This window comes from Halichoeres trimaculatus, unplaced genomic scaffold (assembly GCF_033239565.1).
Source record: "Halichoeres trimaculatus isolate MK-OKI-2021-1 unplaced genomic scaffold, fHalTri1.1 fHalTri1_scaffold_8, whole genome shotgun sequence".
NCBI classification, from domain to species: Eukaryota; Metazoa; Chordata; class Actinopteri; order Labriformes; family Labridae; genus Halichoeres; species Halichoeres trimaculatus.
This window is the reverse complement of record NW_027437186.1, coordinates 25,920,886-25,938,022: the sequence shown is the minus strand read 5'-3', so window position 1 is coordinate 25,938,022 and position 17,137 is coordinate 25,920,886. Positions and strand designations below refer to the sequence as shown.

General features: G+C 44.7%; 1 protein-coding gene across 1 annotated transcript in view; it reads left to right on the top strand.

Annotated features, from left to right (window-relative positions):
- Positions 1–17,137, top strand: part of cdh23 (cadherin-related 23) — a 180,132-nt gene that overhangs the window by 120,108 nt on the left and 42,887 nt on the right. The window contains 8 exon segments of the mRNA XM_074675394.1: positions 644–793; positions 1,328–1,486; positions 12,932–12,996; positions 13,190–13,427; positions 16,008–16,113; positions 16,198–16,325; positions 16,587–16,659; positions 16,956–17,072. Coding sequence (XP_074531495.1) covers positions 644–793; positions 1,328–1,486; positions 12,932–12,996; positions 13,190–13,427; positions 16,008–16,113; positions 16,198–16,325; positions 16,587–16,659; positions 16,956–17,072 — 1,036 coding nt within the window.

Sequence of the window (17,137 nt, the reverse complement as noted above, 5' to 3'; positions counted from 1 at the left end):
GACGTTATCAGAACACACAGATGTGTGAGTTTCTATCTGTCTGTGCCTTCATCATCATCATCACCATCATCTTCAGGTTAAACAAGTGTGATCACTTACATCTTGTCTATATTCTGATCCCTCTTCATCCTAGGCACTCTGTCACTTTGTCTGCTGTGTCTCACCTAAACGAAAGCTGACTCACTGCAAACAAACCCAGACCAAGCCAAACCAAAACAGACCATACTAAACCAAGAGACGGAGCCAAATGATGCTGATACAGAATGACACCATTCTGAACCAAACAAAACAAAATCAAGCCAAACCATACCAATCCAAAACAAAACAAACCAACCCAAACTAGACCAAACCAAACCAGACCAAACCAACCAAACCAAAACAGACTGAACCAAACCATACCATAACAAACCAAACCAAGAGACTTAGCCAAAGTATGCTGATACAGAATGACACCATTCTGAACCAAACAAAACCAAGCCAAACTATACCAATCCAAAACAAAACGAACCAGACCAACCAAACCAAAACATACTGAATAAAACCATGCCAAACCAAACCAAACCAAACCTGCAAGTACAAATATAGTAACCTTTCTCCGCTAACCTCTTTGTCCTCCTATCCCTCTCTGTTTTTTCTTCTGCAGGGCGTGAACAGTATGTTCCAGGTGTTTCTGACGGGTAACAACTCGGAGTACTTCACCATCTCTCCCACTGCGGTGCAGGGCCGTGCAGACATCAGGATGAGGGTGGCCATGCCGCTGGACTTTGAACACATCCGCAGCTACAGCTTTTCAGTGAGAGCCAAACCTTTCTACACTTTAACATAATGACTGACTGGGAGGGAGACTGAGAGAGACATGGTGGAGCTTACTAATCACCACAACAACTCGCAGCTCTTAGGACAGGGTCTTATGATGAGAGAGGAGGCTAACAGAGCTGAGCTCTGTGTAGATAACCTATTGCTGTAAATTCAGAGTGAAAGTCTAAAACACATTTTCAAACAGAAACTAAAGTCAGTTCTTCTCTCAGACTGAACATCCACTAACTGTGGCGTCTCAGCATGGGGACTAAAGCGAGCCTCATCATGTTCATGTTTGTGTTTCTGTTAGTATTTGTGTGTCTAAGTCTGGATGTGTGTGTGTCTGTTTGAACAGTGAAATTACTGTTTTTGTTGGCAGATTACACACAGAGGCCTGCATGCTGTGTAATCTGACACTGAAACAGGAAATTATTCTTAATCCTGATGATGACATTCATACTGATTCAGACTGGCTATGTGAAATATTAAAATGCTATTCTTTATGTAACATCCTCCCACCTTCTTTCAGCTCTACGCCAACGAGTCCATGTCAGACCACGTGGGCTTTGCTCGAGTTTTTATCGAGTTGATTAACGAGAACGATAACCGTCCCATCTTCAGCAGACCCCTGTACAACATCAGCCTCCCTGAAAACACACCACCAGGGACGTCTCTGCTCAGGATCATGGTAAGTCCACTTGTTTTGATACACACACACCACCAAGTGTGTTAGTGTGTGCATGCATGTCTGGTTGTGTGTGGAGCACTGAGCAGAGGCTGGTGACAGAGGAGCTTTCTTTTTGAGGTTGAACCAACCCATTTTAATCTACAGGAAGACAAAGGGGACAAACAGCTTTAATGATATCTAAAAAATAAAACATTAAACCTTATCATTAGTCATGATTTAACAGGAACAATGCTAGCGTTTCTCTGTGGCTGACTTTAGAAAAACTTTTCAGTTTCAGATTCACCTCAGACTTCTTAAAAGTAAAGACATTAAAGCCGAGCAGAGAACGAGTCTGAAGCCAGGTTTCTGTCCGGTTATTGGATTAATACAGAGACAGATAATAACGTCTGGAGCTCTTCCATAAACATTAATCCAATTAGAGCAGCTTTTATAATGCACTGATCTTATTTATCCCCTCAGGCCCTGCGAGTTTACTTTCTCTGAGAGACAGTCCGAAAAAAATCACTTCCTCAAAGCAACACGCAATCCTCAACCTCCCAAAACACAGAGTCTATCAGCTGCTCCTCTGTCTGCAAACTGCATTTAACAAATTTAAACACCTGTGAGCTCAAGAAAAACCTGGTAACATACACCTGACAGCTCTGAGGCACTCTGAGTTTGAGCTAAGCATACAGGTGCAACCAAATCACAAACTCTGACATAACTCTGCCATAGTTACAAGCGCTTTTAAACCCATCAGAGTTTCCCTTTTTCCAAGTGCTCTTTAAATTACCACAACTCTTGAGCCATTTGGGCCAGCCAGAACATTCTAACAGTTCTGAAAGCAGGAAAGACGAGCTTAATGTTGATATCTGAGACATTGGAGTGATACATCTAAATCTCCGAGCCATGCATTCTAATCAAAGTTAATAATTTATGCAAGGTTTTTACTTACAGTTACCGTAACCCTTCGTCTATTTAGGCGTGAAAAAAAATTAGAATGGTCCCTCAAAGAAAAGAAGATGATTTTTCTGAGCATGATCTCTGACTTTTGGAGGCCAAAATAATCAGAAAAGTTCATGTAGCCTGGACGATGCTTGAAGAATAAAGAGTTAAATGAGCTCAAAGATTAATCAGTTTGTAAAGAAAAGGTCTATCAGCTGAAAGAACACAATTTGACATGGTTTGTCCCACAATCTTTAGGAACCAGTCTGAACATCTGAATTATTTCAGTCTATATAAAGCCTGTGAACATTTGTCCTCAGTTTCTTTGGATCAGAGTCTCATTGGTTCATATTCTCTTTGGTTTAGATTCCTGTTAGTTCAGAGTCTTCTTGGTCCAGAGTCTCTTGGTTCAGAGTCTCGTGGGTTCACAGTCTTGTTGGTCCAGAGCCTTGTTGGATCAGATTCCAGTTGTTGTGTGAAGGGACTGTAGCCTTTCCTATCATGGATGAATTATTACGGTTCAGCAGCTTTAATAAACCTCCGATCAGCTTCTTAAAGACTGGAGTTATTATTCAGGAGTCAGTCCAGAGACTTAAAACCATGACCCCGTGGAGTCAGGAGCAGAGAGCAGAGTGTGGAAATCAATACTGTTTATAGAGCTGATGAGATGGAGATTACAGCTGGTCTGAGACTACATAACCCAGGATCAGGGTCAGAGACAGAGAGGAGGAAGGGGGGGATGTATTCAGAGCCCTCAAAGTCTGAGTGCCAGTTCCAGAGTTTACAAAAGCATGCAGTGTATCTGGGTTAGACAGAGAAGACGTTTGTATGTCTAAGTTCTTTTAACAAACAGCCAGGTTTCAGTTTCAGGTCTTTGCAGCTTCCAAACACATCAATCATCAGAGAGCTGGGCTTATTCAGTATTACCAGATTTTTGGCACCAGATTTAGAGTTTGATGTCATCTCATTGGTTGTTAACAAACTCCCTGAATGAATGACACCTGAAAAACTCACCTGAACAAACTCAGTGCAGTGATCTAAAGACCTGACCAGCAAACCCAGCAGAGGAAGGACCGAGGATAAACTGAGGACCAAAACCTGAGTCAGCAGAAACCCACAGTGTGTGTGTGTGTGTGTGTGTGTGTGTGTGTGTGTGTGTGTGTGTGTGTGTGTGTGTGTGTGTGTGTGTGTGTGTGTGTGTGTGTGTGTGTGTGTGTGTGTGTGTGTGTGTGTGTGTGTATGTGTGTGTGTGTTTACCATGCTGTGTTTGCTCTGTCTTGTTTGCCGCAGCATCTCCGTGGTATGGGTTCATTAGTAATGTAGACAGCGTGTTAGCGATGCTAATCCATGGAGCTAGCTTAGGCTGTTTGTTTGTTGGCGCTCTGATCAAACACTGACTCGTGTAACTGACATAATCAGATGTTTGTTCAGGAGCAGACGTGGCCACAGACACCCGAGCAGATAGAAACTGTCCAAAGAGAGGCTCCATCAACATCCTCATTGTCCTCGTCCTCATCAGAGTAATGGTTTCTGAGTATTTATATCTATCAAAACCTGGAGAACAGGGTCACTCTGATGTTGGTAAAGTCACTGAGAGCTAGACTCTGAGCTGTTGGGGCAGCAGACCAACAATAACTCAGCCCCTCCATTAGCTGTTCTAAAGGATAAATTACATCCTCTCTATCTCTCTGTCTCTGCTCAAACCTGTGAGAGTGAAACCTTGAGCTTCAAAACAAGCAGCTCTGTTTTAACAGAACCTCAGATCTCCTCCCCCTCTTTATGAACTCTCTGATACGTCTGATGAAGTTTGACGACTGACTCCTCCCTCACTCATGTTGTGTTGGAGTATTTCGAACATCTGAAAAGAGCTACTTGGAGTCCTTTTAGACAGGAAGCCCCTCCTCTGACTGGGCTCAGGCCAATCACATAGACAAAAAGGTGACCAACCCAATATGGGCAGTCCCTACATTAGGGGGCGTGTCCTGTCTCCACGTTAACACACCAGTTAAATACTCTGTGTGTGTGTGTGTGAGAGAGAGAGAGAGAGAGAGAGAGAGAGAGAGAATGTTTCAACAACTGTGCAGTGTTATGCTATTCATGAGAAGTGTGTGCAGTGTTTTCTAAACCATTTTGTGTAAAATAATATACGTATGCTAATTCAAACACAAATGTTAGCTCAACACACAGGTACGCGTACACACTCAACACATATGCACACACACAAACACAAATACACATGAACATGCACATGCGCACATGCCCACACGCACACGTACACATGTCCACACGCACACATACACACGCATACGCACATACAGATGCAGAGAGCTCCTCAGTTTGTGAGATTCATCTCTAAGCTGATCAAATATGATCCAAAGTCCATGGCTGCATCACTGTGGACACACACAGTCACACATACATGCAGCTGCAAACATTCCATATGTACGTTCTGCAGCTTTACTGATCATTATAAATATTTATTATGATTTACTATCTCTTTCTCCAACACACTTTACCTCCTCCTCTTATATTTCTCTGCTCTAACATTAATCAGGCCCAGCATCTTGTATGTCTTCCCTGTGTTTTATGGTGTGTGTGTGTGTGTGTGTGTGTGTGTGTGTGTGTGTGTGTGTGTGTGTGTGTGTGTGTGTGTGTGTGTGTGTGTGTGTGTGTGTGTGTGTGTGTGTGTGTGTGTGGTCCATGGATGATGAATGGTTGTAAATTACTGACTCAGGATGTTTCTGCAGCCTCAGTTTGTTCAGAGTTTACAGGCCGAGACTCGCAGCAGTGATTAGAATTCATTATCCTAATAAAAGGCTAAGGGTGTGTGTGTGTGTGTGTGTGTGTGTGTGTGTGTGTGTGTGTGTGTGTGTGTGTGTGTGTGTGTGTGTGTGTGTGTGTGTGTGTGTGACTCTTTGTGTGACCGTGTGTGTCAGTAATCCTGCTGCTCTGACTCTGAGGTGTGGATGTTTGGAGTATCAGATGCTCAGAGGACGTTTTCATGCAGACTCAAACCTGATCACAGTCACATCTCTTGTTCCTCCTCTTCTTTCATCTCTCAGTCTCTGAGGTGAATGATGCTCTCTTTATCATTCTCTACACCATTTATACACACACCCTGTCTGTGTCTGTCCTCAGCTCATCCCTCCATCAGAGCATTAGTTCTCAGGCCCTGTTTACACGACGTTTCATCCTAAAATGCTAAAACGCAGCGGAAAGGCAGTGAAAAAATTCTGCATTTACACAGCTGAGGGACTGAAAAAGCTGTAGTTAGCATGCCAGGCCTGTAGTTGGCAATATAACTGTTTTGTCTTTTTCTTTTGGTACATCCCCATCAAAGTAGAGTTGAGGCGGTCATCTGGTGTATTGGAGAATGCTAAGTGCAGAAGTGGAGCAACAGGTGCACATTTTGTTGAAAGACAGTCAGCAGATTCAGCAGATTGAGCAGCACTAGCCCAACAGGGTAGTTTACAACGATTGTAACAACAGTACTGTTGAACTGTTGGATTCGCCTGCACAAAGTAGAGCGTGACATCAGCAGAGGGAGAGGGTCCTAAAGGCTGATTTATGCTTGATGCGCCAGCAGGGTCTGCGCGACAAATGGTGTCGTTTTCGCTCCTTTGCCCCCTTGCATACAGTGGCGTGGCGTGGAGATTTTTTTGAGGAAGCCAAGTGAGACAAAGCCTGTTATCTGTATTTTTTTTAGGGAGTGGGGTACATAAAAGGCTTTGTTGCAGTTTGTATTGCTATTTCAAGTAACGGACCTGTTAGAGTGCCCAGAGAGCGCTCGTTTTACTTACTTTGAACACCGACACACGCCCTTTAGCTCTCCCACCCTCACTCACTCATTCACACTCGTACATTGTCCTCTTGACTTAGCTTAAACATCGTATTAATTAATTCAACCGCCCACTTAAACACACAACCGGCCGCTTCATGCACACTGCTAATGTGCTAACCTCCCTGATTTCATTCAGTGGCTCGAGGATGACGATACTGTGATTTGATTGGTTTGAGGCCAAAGACAGGGTGGCTTCCCTTGACACAGTCTTGGTCAATCACAGATGAGCAGTGTCATGACCACAGCCTCATCTGATTGGTTAATCATTCTTGTTTTTTTTCACCAAGGGATGCCAATTCTGCTTGGCTTCCTTGCGGACAACAGCGTGCAGTATCGTATTTTCACCACGCATTCGCCACAGAACATTTATGAGCTCGCTGTTTTACACATCGTAAAATGCTCAATAACTAGAGGAGAGGAATAAGGAAGAGATGACGGTGACAAAACACAGAAGAAGTATCGAAACTGTTAAAAAGGAATATTTTCATTAAATCACAGCTACAGTCTAAAAAAAGAGAGGAAGCATGGCTTCCCTTGGCCTCCGGGAGAAAACGCCACTGCTTGCATAGTCCTTTTCAAGCAGAAAATTTCCCAGCCGTGCTGGACGAAGACGCACTGACAAGATGGCAGAAGTGGTTGAAGTGCAGAAATACAGGCATCCGTATGACTCATCATACAGAAATCAACATGATAATCAAGTGGTAAATAATTCATGGTGTGAAATTGCAGCCACTCTCAGCAGAAAAGACAAATCGGTTAAAAGAACCTGAAAAAACCTCTGGGACAGATATTTGAATAAGCTGTAAACAAAGCCAAACTTCTTTGACTCTAGTTTAGTACTCTAATAGACGTACATTTGTGATGCACCGCCCCCTGCAGTTTGGGAATGGACACCAATGGACGCTGCGCAGGATGTTAAAAAGCATAAAAGCCTCATGCGTTTTCTCACGCGTTTCATTTGTGCACATAACACAGCCTTTACTGTTTACACTGCAACGGTGGCGGCAGCATTCCAGAAAAATTCCGCTCTGGGGGTCGCTTTCCAAAGTTTTCATTTTAGGTTGGCTAAAACGCTGTTTCTGTGTAAATGCCAGGCCAAAACGGAACAATACTTTTGTATTTCACCCTAAAAGTGTTGTCATGTAAAGGGCTCCTCAGTGTATGGAAGCTTTTCACAGCGTCAGATTGGATCCATAACAGGTGAACTGAATGTGTGTGTGTGTAGGACTCTGCACTTTTTGGATGTTCCTTTAAATCCAAAACAAGATATGTTTAATAAACACACTGCACATGGACTCAGTAAGGTGTGTTCAGACCTGAACTAAAAGCTGCTGAGAGCTGAATGCTCTCAGTCAGAGTTTTGGCTGGTGGGAGAGCATCTGCTCATCTCTCTGCCAACTCATCCACCTGTTTGCTCATCTTGAGAGAAATGAAGACGTCGTAAATGTTTGCTGCTCCTCCATTACACTAAAGAGAGCATCGTAAAAACACACAGCTCCCATCAGCCAGCAGAGGAAATACAGAGGGAGAAAAGTGGAGAGAGTTTGTCTCATACACAGAATAATAAATGGTGAACATTAGAACAATTCAAACCTGTCAGACTGAGCTCATCCTGTCCAGTGAAGATGATTCAGACTCACCCAAACCTCATCTCCCAGCTGGTTTCTGTCTCTGAGAATGATCAGTCACATAGATTGATGGATCCTGATCTCTGTCAGCTGTTAGATGCTCTAATAACTGTCAGCTGATCGCCAGCTGATCATCTCTCTGCTCCTCAAGGCTAAAAGCTAACAAGCTGTTAGCATCACAGCTTATGTTTCCTGACAGCTCATCTTCATCAGCGTCATCCTCAGTGGCTGTCAGGAACTTCCTGTGTAGTGTGTTTGTGTGTGTGTGTGTGTGTGTGTGTGTGTGTGTGTGTGTGTGTGTGTGTGTGTGTGTGTGTGTGTGTGTGTGTGTGTGTGTGTGTGTGTGTGTGTGTGCGTAATTGGTTCCTTTTCCTGGAAAAACTGGTTTTTACAGACAATCAATTCAAATTCAGCTTAGAGCAGCTTTAACCTCTGACTGTCTAAGAGATAACCAGCTGACAGTCTCATCCTAACACACACACACACACACACACACACACACACACACACACACACACACACACACACACACACACACACACACACACACACACACACACACTGTGATTGTTAGCTCTGATTATTTTCCCATAGAGCAGCTCAGATTGAATGAATTAGTGTGCGGTGTGTGTTCTGTTGTTTTGGAACAGGCTGATGGATAAACTCACAGAAACATGTCATCAGTTTACTCACACCCACTTTATGTATCATCACAGTAAAATGCAGATCCACGTCAGCTGTGTATGATGTTTTTTAAAGGTGTAATGGTTAAACACGAGTCATTGGATAAGGAGAGTGATCCAGAGTTTTAATGGTCACCCATTTCCTCCTCAACCAACAGAAAAGACATCATGAGAGACATGTGAGGAACTGTAGGATCTTCAGAAAACACCTGGAGAGGTTGAGAGATTCATGATTCGGCCGGCAGAGCAGTCAGGATCCTCTCCATCCTGTATCCACTGAGCATGCTCAGAAGTGAGACCTGGATGATGTCATGAGACAGGACTCAGTGTGAGCAGGTTCAGTGTTTCACTCCTCAGAGCATGTCAGACTTTCAGGTTAGAACAGTTTTACAGAGTGAGCTCAGGTTTCCACAGACTAACACACACTCTTAGACACACACATTCTCATACACAGGTGTGTTTGACTGCCGGCTCTGCCTCTGAAAAAGGAAACACTTCATTTAACCAAACTGTTGGACTGAAAACTCACTGAGAAACTTCAGCCTGAGGAGCTGAAAACTTAATATCACCAGCTCTGAGTCCATTCCACAGACCAGACCAGATAAGACCACCTTGGCCAAACCAGACCAGAATAGACCACACTACCCAGATGTGACCACACCAAATCTTCATCAGGGTTTCTAAATACACAGGCACAACGGTGACTGCCCCCAGAGGACACTTTAGAACTGCAGCTCAGTATCTCAGGATTCTGATTGGTTCTGAGTCTCCTTGGCGTTCACCGTGATCTGGATCCATGACTCAGTTGTTTTTGCTGGAAGCTTCAGATGTTTCATGTTCTGATGGTGGTGACGCTTCACGTTTCAGAGTTCATCACAGAGCAGACTGTTTCAGAGACACTATCCTGCAGCCTACAGAATCCACCCATTCTTCCATCCATCATTCCATCGATCCATCCTTTCATCCTTCCTTCTTTTTTTTCCAACAGTTAGAAGAAGGAGAGCGTGTCTTTGTCTCTCCCTCCCTCTCCTCTCACAGGCTGAGCTCTGCTCCTGCTCCTGTCACCTCCTCGATAGCTGTCACGCTAACACCCCCTCTGCTATCATAGGAGCACTTATGGGCCTGTCACTCACGCGGGAGAGAGGGTGGGAGGAAAGCAGGGGCTGAGGGGGGAAAGCGTGCACATGGAGATATGTGAGGAGAGGAGAGGAGAGGTGGGGCTGAAGAGCAGAGGGAAATAAAGAGGGAGAGAGGAGATAAAGGAGGAGGAGGAGGATGGACAGGAGGAAACAGAGGGAGGGGCTGCAGAGAGTCACTAAATGATAAGGTCATCAACAAATCACAAGTCAAAGCAAGAGGATAGACTCAACACCCCACAGGTATTCAGCTCTATGTGGACATACTGTGAGGGGGAGGGGGCTGACAGTGGGCTGTAAATTTTAGTGGGACAGAAGCACATTGATGGCTGCAGCCGCTGGTCCATCTGTGATAGGAAATATAAAACACACATGCACACACACACACCCATAAATGAATTCAGTCTGAAGAGCACAAATATTCCCAAACACAGAAATGTCCACAAACACACAACCTGCAGAGCTTAGACGTGACGACAAACACCTGCAGTTCCCTGAGTGTCCACTAGAGTCTGTCGTAAGTAGTGAGTTTAGTCCCAATAGAGCAGGCTTCAGCAACTTAAGCCCTGTTTCCACCAAGAGGTCCAGTTCTGTTCATCTTGGCACAGCACACATTTACAGTGTTTCCACTGACTGACCCCGGGTCAGACCCCCAAATAACCAAGACAAGCGGTCCCACTTTCTGAGACCCTTCAATAGGGGTGCAAGACTAGACTGATCTGATCCCGGAAAGTGGAGCTACAGCACTGCAGACTGGTAAATGGTCGAAATTCTGCAGGAATACAGCGACTGTATTTCTACTGGTGGCCCACAGTCTTCTCCTAAACAAAGCTTGATTGCACTTTTATCTAAGAGCCACGTGTCCATCACAAAGAGGATGAAATGCTGGATGTCTTCCATCGTTGCTCTTTGTTTTACTGTGTCACGTTTTTCTTCTTTGTTGGATTTATTAGCAGGGTACACTGTGTCAGGCTGCTATGGGGTCACGCTATTATGTTACTGATGCGGCTGTCGGCATCCAGCTTACATGCCGCCAACCACGAGGGGGCACAGTGTAAAAACGCAAACAGGGCCAGGCTTAACTGAGCCAACCTGTACCAAACTGTACTGATCTAACCTGGACTGCTTGGTGGAAACGGGGCCTGAATTTAAGAAGGTAAATCCTCCTTCATTATTATGGAAAAAACAAAACAAAAAAAAAAAAAACACTTTTTCAAATCTACAGGCTACGACTGTATTTTGTATGAAAAAGAAATTTAATACAATTTTTATTTTAAATGAATGAATCAGTTAGGTTTCCTTTATATCACGGTTGAGCAGATCAAACGGGAAAGGGAGTTGTGTGCAAAAAATGCTTAAAATTAAATAGTGACTTTCAAAATAAAACAAACCATGTCAAAACCTGATCATATTAAGCTTTACAGCAACAACTAACCCACATAATGAGTGGTGCAAAACCAGGAGGCAACAGGTTTGAGGTTTTACAGCCCAACATAAATCGAGAGAAACATATCAATGAAGTGGGAGGCACAGGAAGTCTTTAGTCTCGCGACTTCAGCTGTCTGTCAGTCATGCAGTTTACCAGACTGAATGAATACGCAGCCGGTGGGAGTTGACATCCACAGTCAGCACACAACGGAGCGGAGCTGGAATGGAGAGGCATCTGGTGTATTTTGATCATTAGGCTGCTGTCTTAAATCACCAACTAACACACACTGTCTTTTAAGGCTAAACAGTTAAATAATAACCATAATAATAAACACTTCTCTGAGCCTAACTAACTTATCAGTCATTTTGAGAACAGTTATCCATTTCTCCCATGATGTGCTGATGCTGTTATTGTTTTTATGCTGAGATAACATTGTGTGAGACATTAGCAAGAGAACGCTTTCTAGCAATACACAATGTCACTGTCCTAAGCAATAAAAAGGAAGGTTGACAGCGAAAGATGTGGAAAGAAAAGTGGAAAGAAAGTATGCAATCATCCTACTTGATTTTATTTTATTATAATTGCAAGGCCAGTCCATCCCACCTGGGGTTCTTGTGAAGCATATTGACTTCAAAGAAACAAACTAGCTCCAGGGGAGCAGACACCAACACAGAGCCCTAACAGCTGGGTAAGCACTGTGCATGTCAGGCCTGTGTATGTCCAAAGTCAAACAGTTGCTTTTTATATTTTTTTATGTTTATATTTTTTTCAGTTCACTGCTTTTAGATTAAGCTCCATGTTAAAATAAACTGCTGTTCCCAGAGTGCCCACTAGAGTCAGTTGTGTAAATGGTTAAAGTGCTGATTTCAAGTCTCAAGAAAGATAAACTCACAACAAATGTTTTTGTGGTTAAGTAACCACTGACTGCAGTAATAGTGCACCTTACCCACACACAGAGTGTCTTCTGTGTGTGCGTGTGTGTGTGTGTGTGTGTGTGTGTGTGTGTGTGTGTGTGTGTGTGTGTGTGTGTGTGTGTGTCACAGTTTTGAGCTGCAGACTTGTTCCAGTTTGACCCTTTAAGTGACTGAGAAGTTGCTGAACTGAAACTCTATTACAGCAAAGTGCAGCCAGCATCCATCAGCACACACAAACACACACACACACACACACACACACACACACACACACACACACACACAGACACACACACACACACATTTGGTGTGTTTGAGAGTATGTTTGTGTGTGTGTGTTTTGCAGTAAAAGATTGTGTTGGAGTGGTCTCAGAGTGTTTCTCTTTATGTTTGTCGACGTGCTGACAGACAACAGCCTGTTTCTTTAAAGAGGCGATCATGTGATCAGAGAAATGTATCAATTCTGTCAGATTTATCCAATCAACACCTCCCAGTGTTTTAACACACTCTCTCTCTCTCTCACACACACACACACACACACACACACACACACACACACACAAACAAGCACACAAGAGTGAGAAACAGCACTGTCACATAAAGCCATCTGCACACTAAAATATGTTTTAACACACACACACACACGGTCAGGATGATCACAGTGACAAACTAAAAACAGATCATATTTACACGTCTCAGACTTCAGAGTTCAGCAACACTTACGCTGAATTGTTCGCACATGAGCATCGAACAATGGAGAGAACAGGGAACACAGTAGAACGGGGCTGAAAAGGTCACACACGTGGATTAGGCGAAGCATTTTTTAGGTGAGGAACAGATAGTGATGGAGATGTTTAATGATCAGTCTCTTTTTTTCTGTTTGTTTTCAGGCCACAGACGGAGACGCAGGAACCTTTGGAGTCATACGATATTACTTCAGTGACGAGCCGGACCAGTGAGACACACACACGCACACACACACGCTCGTTCTGCTATAAACATGAAAACATCCTAAAACATTGTTCCCCTCAGAGCTCCCTCTCTCTCACACATTTTTTTTATCACTGATATATCATATTTATTTTTTACTGACTAACCCTTGGTTCATCTATCTCATGTGTCTCGTACGTTGGTCCATTTGTCTGCAGGTTCTTGTTGGACGAAGAGTCGGGCTGGGTCATCCTGAGAGCTTCTCTGGACTACGAATTGATGAGACGTTTCACGCTGACCGTGCTGGCGAGGGATGGCGGTGGTGAGGAGACAACGGGGAGGATTCGAGTGAACGTGCTAGATGTGAATGACAACGCTCCACTTTTCCAAAAGGAGGCGTACGTGGGCTCACTGAGGGAGAATGAGCAGGCCGTGCAGCCAGTGGCTCGGATCAGGGTGAGAAAGTTAGACATGGAAACAAACACACACCTGGTACACACACACACACACACACACACACACACACACACACACACACACACACACACACTTGGTACATGTGTTCCCTTTCAGAATAAAAGCCCTCAGGGCATAGAGAAGTGAGGGAGCTCAAAGTTCAAAGCCAGGGCCCATGATGGTCTGTAGATCAGAAGAGTCCATGGCAGATGAAGACTCCATTAATTTACAGGTTTCTATCCACAGGTTAAGGTGCAACACATGCTGCCATCCAGACAATGACTGTTTCAGGAAGACCTTAGAGATTTCAGAGAGACCAAGTTCTGCAGGATTACATCAGCATGGCTCTGTAGGAGATGAACCCAGGCCTAGACTAATCTGCTGCAAACTGGACTCCTGGGCTCTATTCTACGAAGCAAGTTCAGCCTAGCGAGATAGCCTTAGAGCTACCTCGCTGAACTAAGCGCAGTAGCCGGCGGTCTCGCTACACGGTTTTACGACACTGGTTATCAACCTCATAAGAGGATCCAGCCAGGCAATGAGCGCGTGCACGCTAATAAGGCGGAGCCCGCTGCATCTGACCAATCGCGAACATGGAGTAGTCTGGAGCGTCAGAGCAGGCCGGAGAGAGAAGGACCGCATACTTCACACAGGAGGAGCAGGAGGTGATCATTAGGAAGTATGACGAGGTGAAACATGTAATTAACGTTAAAAGCAACACCGTCGCCGCTGCTAAAGCACGGAAGGAGTGCTGGCAGAAAATTGCTGACAGTCTAAATGTGTAAGTGTAGTGCAAAAAAAATCTTTTGTGCCATTATCATCCTGAAATACCACTGTTCACCATGCACTTTTACTGTAACATGCAACATACCTAATTTATTTCTTAGATGACTTTATTAATTTGTTCATTCCTATCGTGTTTACATTTTTTGTGTGATATGTAGCTCACATGAGCTACACATGAATTCCTGTCACAATTTTAATAAGGGCAATAAAATATTGTCATGGAACAGAAGTGTTGGCTTTGAAGATCTTATTACGGCAATGAGAGTTCTTCATTCCCTTTAACTACTGGTAGAAAGTGACAAGTACTACCAACCCCTCCCTGGAAAACCGGTACCTTTCATAAAGGTGGTCATCCGAAAAAGAGAGTGGGTTGGTGCGGTCCCTGAAAACTCTCGCGCGCCGGAGTGCTCCTCAATGCAAGCTCCGATGTCCACGGGATCCTCTAAGAACGGACAAGCCATTTTTTCGTGAGGTCTCATTGGTCAGTGGGCGGGGTTTGTATAGTCCGTGAGTTCAATCTGGAACCTAACCTGCCCCGGAGCAGGTTAGCCGTTCAGCGTATGTTGCCATGGAGACTCGCCTCGCTGAGGAGTGATCCCGTGTCGTAGAACAGGGAATCCGGAACCTATCTCAAAGCTACCTCGCTAGGCAGTAATCCTGCTTCATAGAACAGGGCCCTGGTTCATTAACATTTACAGGAAGCTGTTAAAGCAGCAGGTGATGATGGAAACATGTTCCTGGGTCTTTATTAATGAGTTTTAAACTCATGTCCTCATGTTTTAGCCGTCCCGTTGTTGAAACATTAAATCCTGAAGTTAGAAACAGCAGCTCCAAGAAACTGAAACACTCCCTGCTCTCCAGCAGACCTCTGATTAAATACCCCCTCCACTGTTCCCCCAGAGTGTGTGTGAGATCACACAGGTCAGTGTATGTGTGTGTGTGTGTGTGTGTGTGTGTGTGTGTGTGTGTGTGTGTGTGTGTGTGTGTGTGTGTGTGTGTGTGTGTGTGTGTGTGTGTGTGTGTGTGTGTGTGTGTGTGTGTGTGTTTCACTCCCAGAGAACAGTCAGTCATCATTCAGCGTCAGTCTGAGTTCACAGGCTCTCTGTAACTAATGACTCAGAGTTTCCTCTGATTACACCCCGAGAGAACGACAAGAGGAGGTCTTAGGGGGGAGAGGAGTATGGGGGGGGTGGGGTTCCTTCACGATTTAAACTCATACAACCACACCTGAAAGTCATACACACGCAGTGATTCTTCAGTAAAGATGGATAAAGGTAAAAAGGTAGCGCACCTGAGCTCCTCAATCTGTCCTGCTTTCTCCCTGCCTTCCTCTTCTCCTTCTCCCCTCTCCCCTCGTTTGTGCTAAACGCTCTTTAGAAACTTGGACAGCATGTCAGAGACTCATGGAGGGAAGTTGTAGGAGAGGAAGAAAGAAGGTTTTACTGATTCATCACTTTGGCGTTAAATCAAAGAGTACAGATATGTGTGTGTTTATGACAGCCTGTCCAGCCTGCAATGATGCTCCCCATGTGTGTGTGTGTGCGCTAATAATGAGGGGGTGTCATTGTGTTGATGTTGTGGATTAGAGTCTCTGTCCTCGGCTCGGCTGGTGTTCATCCAGTCTGCTCCAATTACAGCCAGAACATCACTAATCTGTGAAAACATGCCAGCACTGAGTGACACACACACTTACACACAGCACACACATACACACATACCCTGCTGTGCTAACACGCCTCAAACATCAGCAGCTGTTGTCTCTCTATTTGTTAAACTCACCGCTGCCCCCTGCAGGCCACAGACGAGGACTCTCCGCCAAACAACTTCCTGACATACTCCATCACGTCAGCCTCTGCCTTCCCAAACTTCTTCAGCATTGTGATGGTGGAGGGATATGCAGGTAAACACACAAGCACACACACCTACAGGGCTCTCAGGTGATGTTGGTGATGTTTGAAGGTGTGCGTGTTTGACCCTCCCTCAGTGATCAGTGTGACCCGGCCTCTGGACTATGAGCAGGTCCCTAAAGGAATGATCCACCTGACTGTGATGGCCAGAGATGGAGGAAACCCCGCCCTCAACAGCACCGTACCTGTGACGGTGGAGGTGATCGTAAGTGTGACCTCATTAACACACTCAGTAACACCTGACGCCAGTGAGTGAGACTTGTTAAATCTCTGTTAAACAGCTGACTGATCACTTAAACAGAGAAACACACTTTGTGGCAAAGTAACAGTGAAGGAGGCTTCCTGAATGCTTGATTCTGAGTGCTAAGGGGTTGAGTTAACACCTGTGTGTGTGTCTAAGGTGTGTGCTGATAGATATACTTTGGTTCCATGTTGGTGATCTGATCAGCTGATGTTTCCCTCTCAGGATGAGAATGATAATCCTCCTGAGTTCAGCCGGCCTTCCTACATCGTCAAGATCCCTGAGAACATCATCGCAGGTGAGACATGTTCAGTCTGAGCCACAGTCTCACCTGTGGTAGCAAAAAATCTAACATCTGTAATCTATAACCTACCTGTATAATTTTCAATCTGTATTTTCTATAATCTAAGATCAAAAATCTATAATCCCATTCAGCGCTGTCTGAGAGCTGAGGAGACAGGAAACAGCTCAATTTGGATGTTCGGGTTTTCGGTTCACACAGCCTCTTTCTCCTTCCTCCTCCTTCCCCTCCTCTACCTCCTTCCTCCTCCTCCTCCTTCTCCTTCTTCTCCTTCTTCTCCTCCTCTTCCTCAGGAGCGACCGTGTTGCTGGTGAATGCAACTGATCTAGACGCCTCCCGCGAGTTTGGTCAGGCCTCCCTCATCTACTCGCTGGAAGGATCGTCTCAATTCAGACTCAACTCGCGCTCAGGTCAGTGTGTGTGTGTGTGTGTGTGTGTGTGTGTGTGTGTGTGGGTGTGTGTGTGTGTTTTCTAT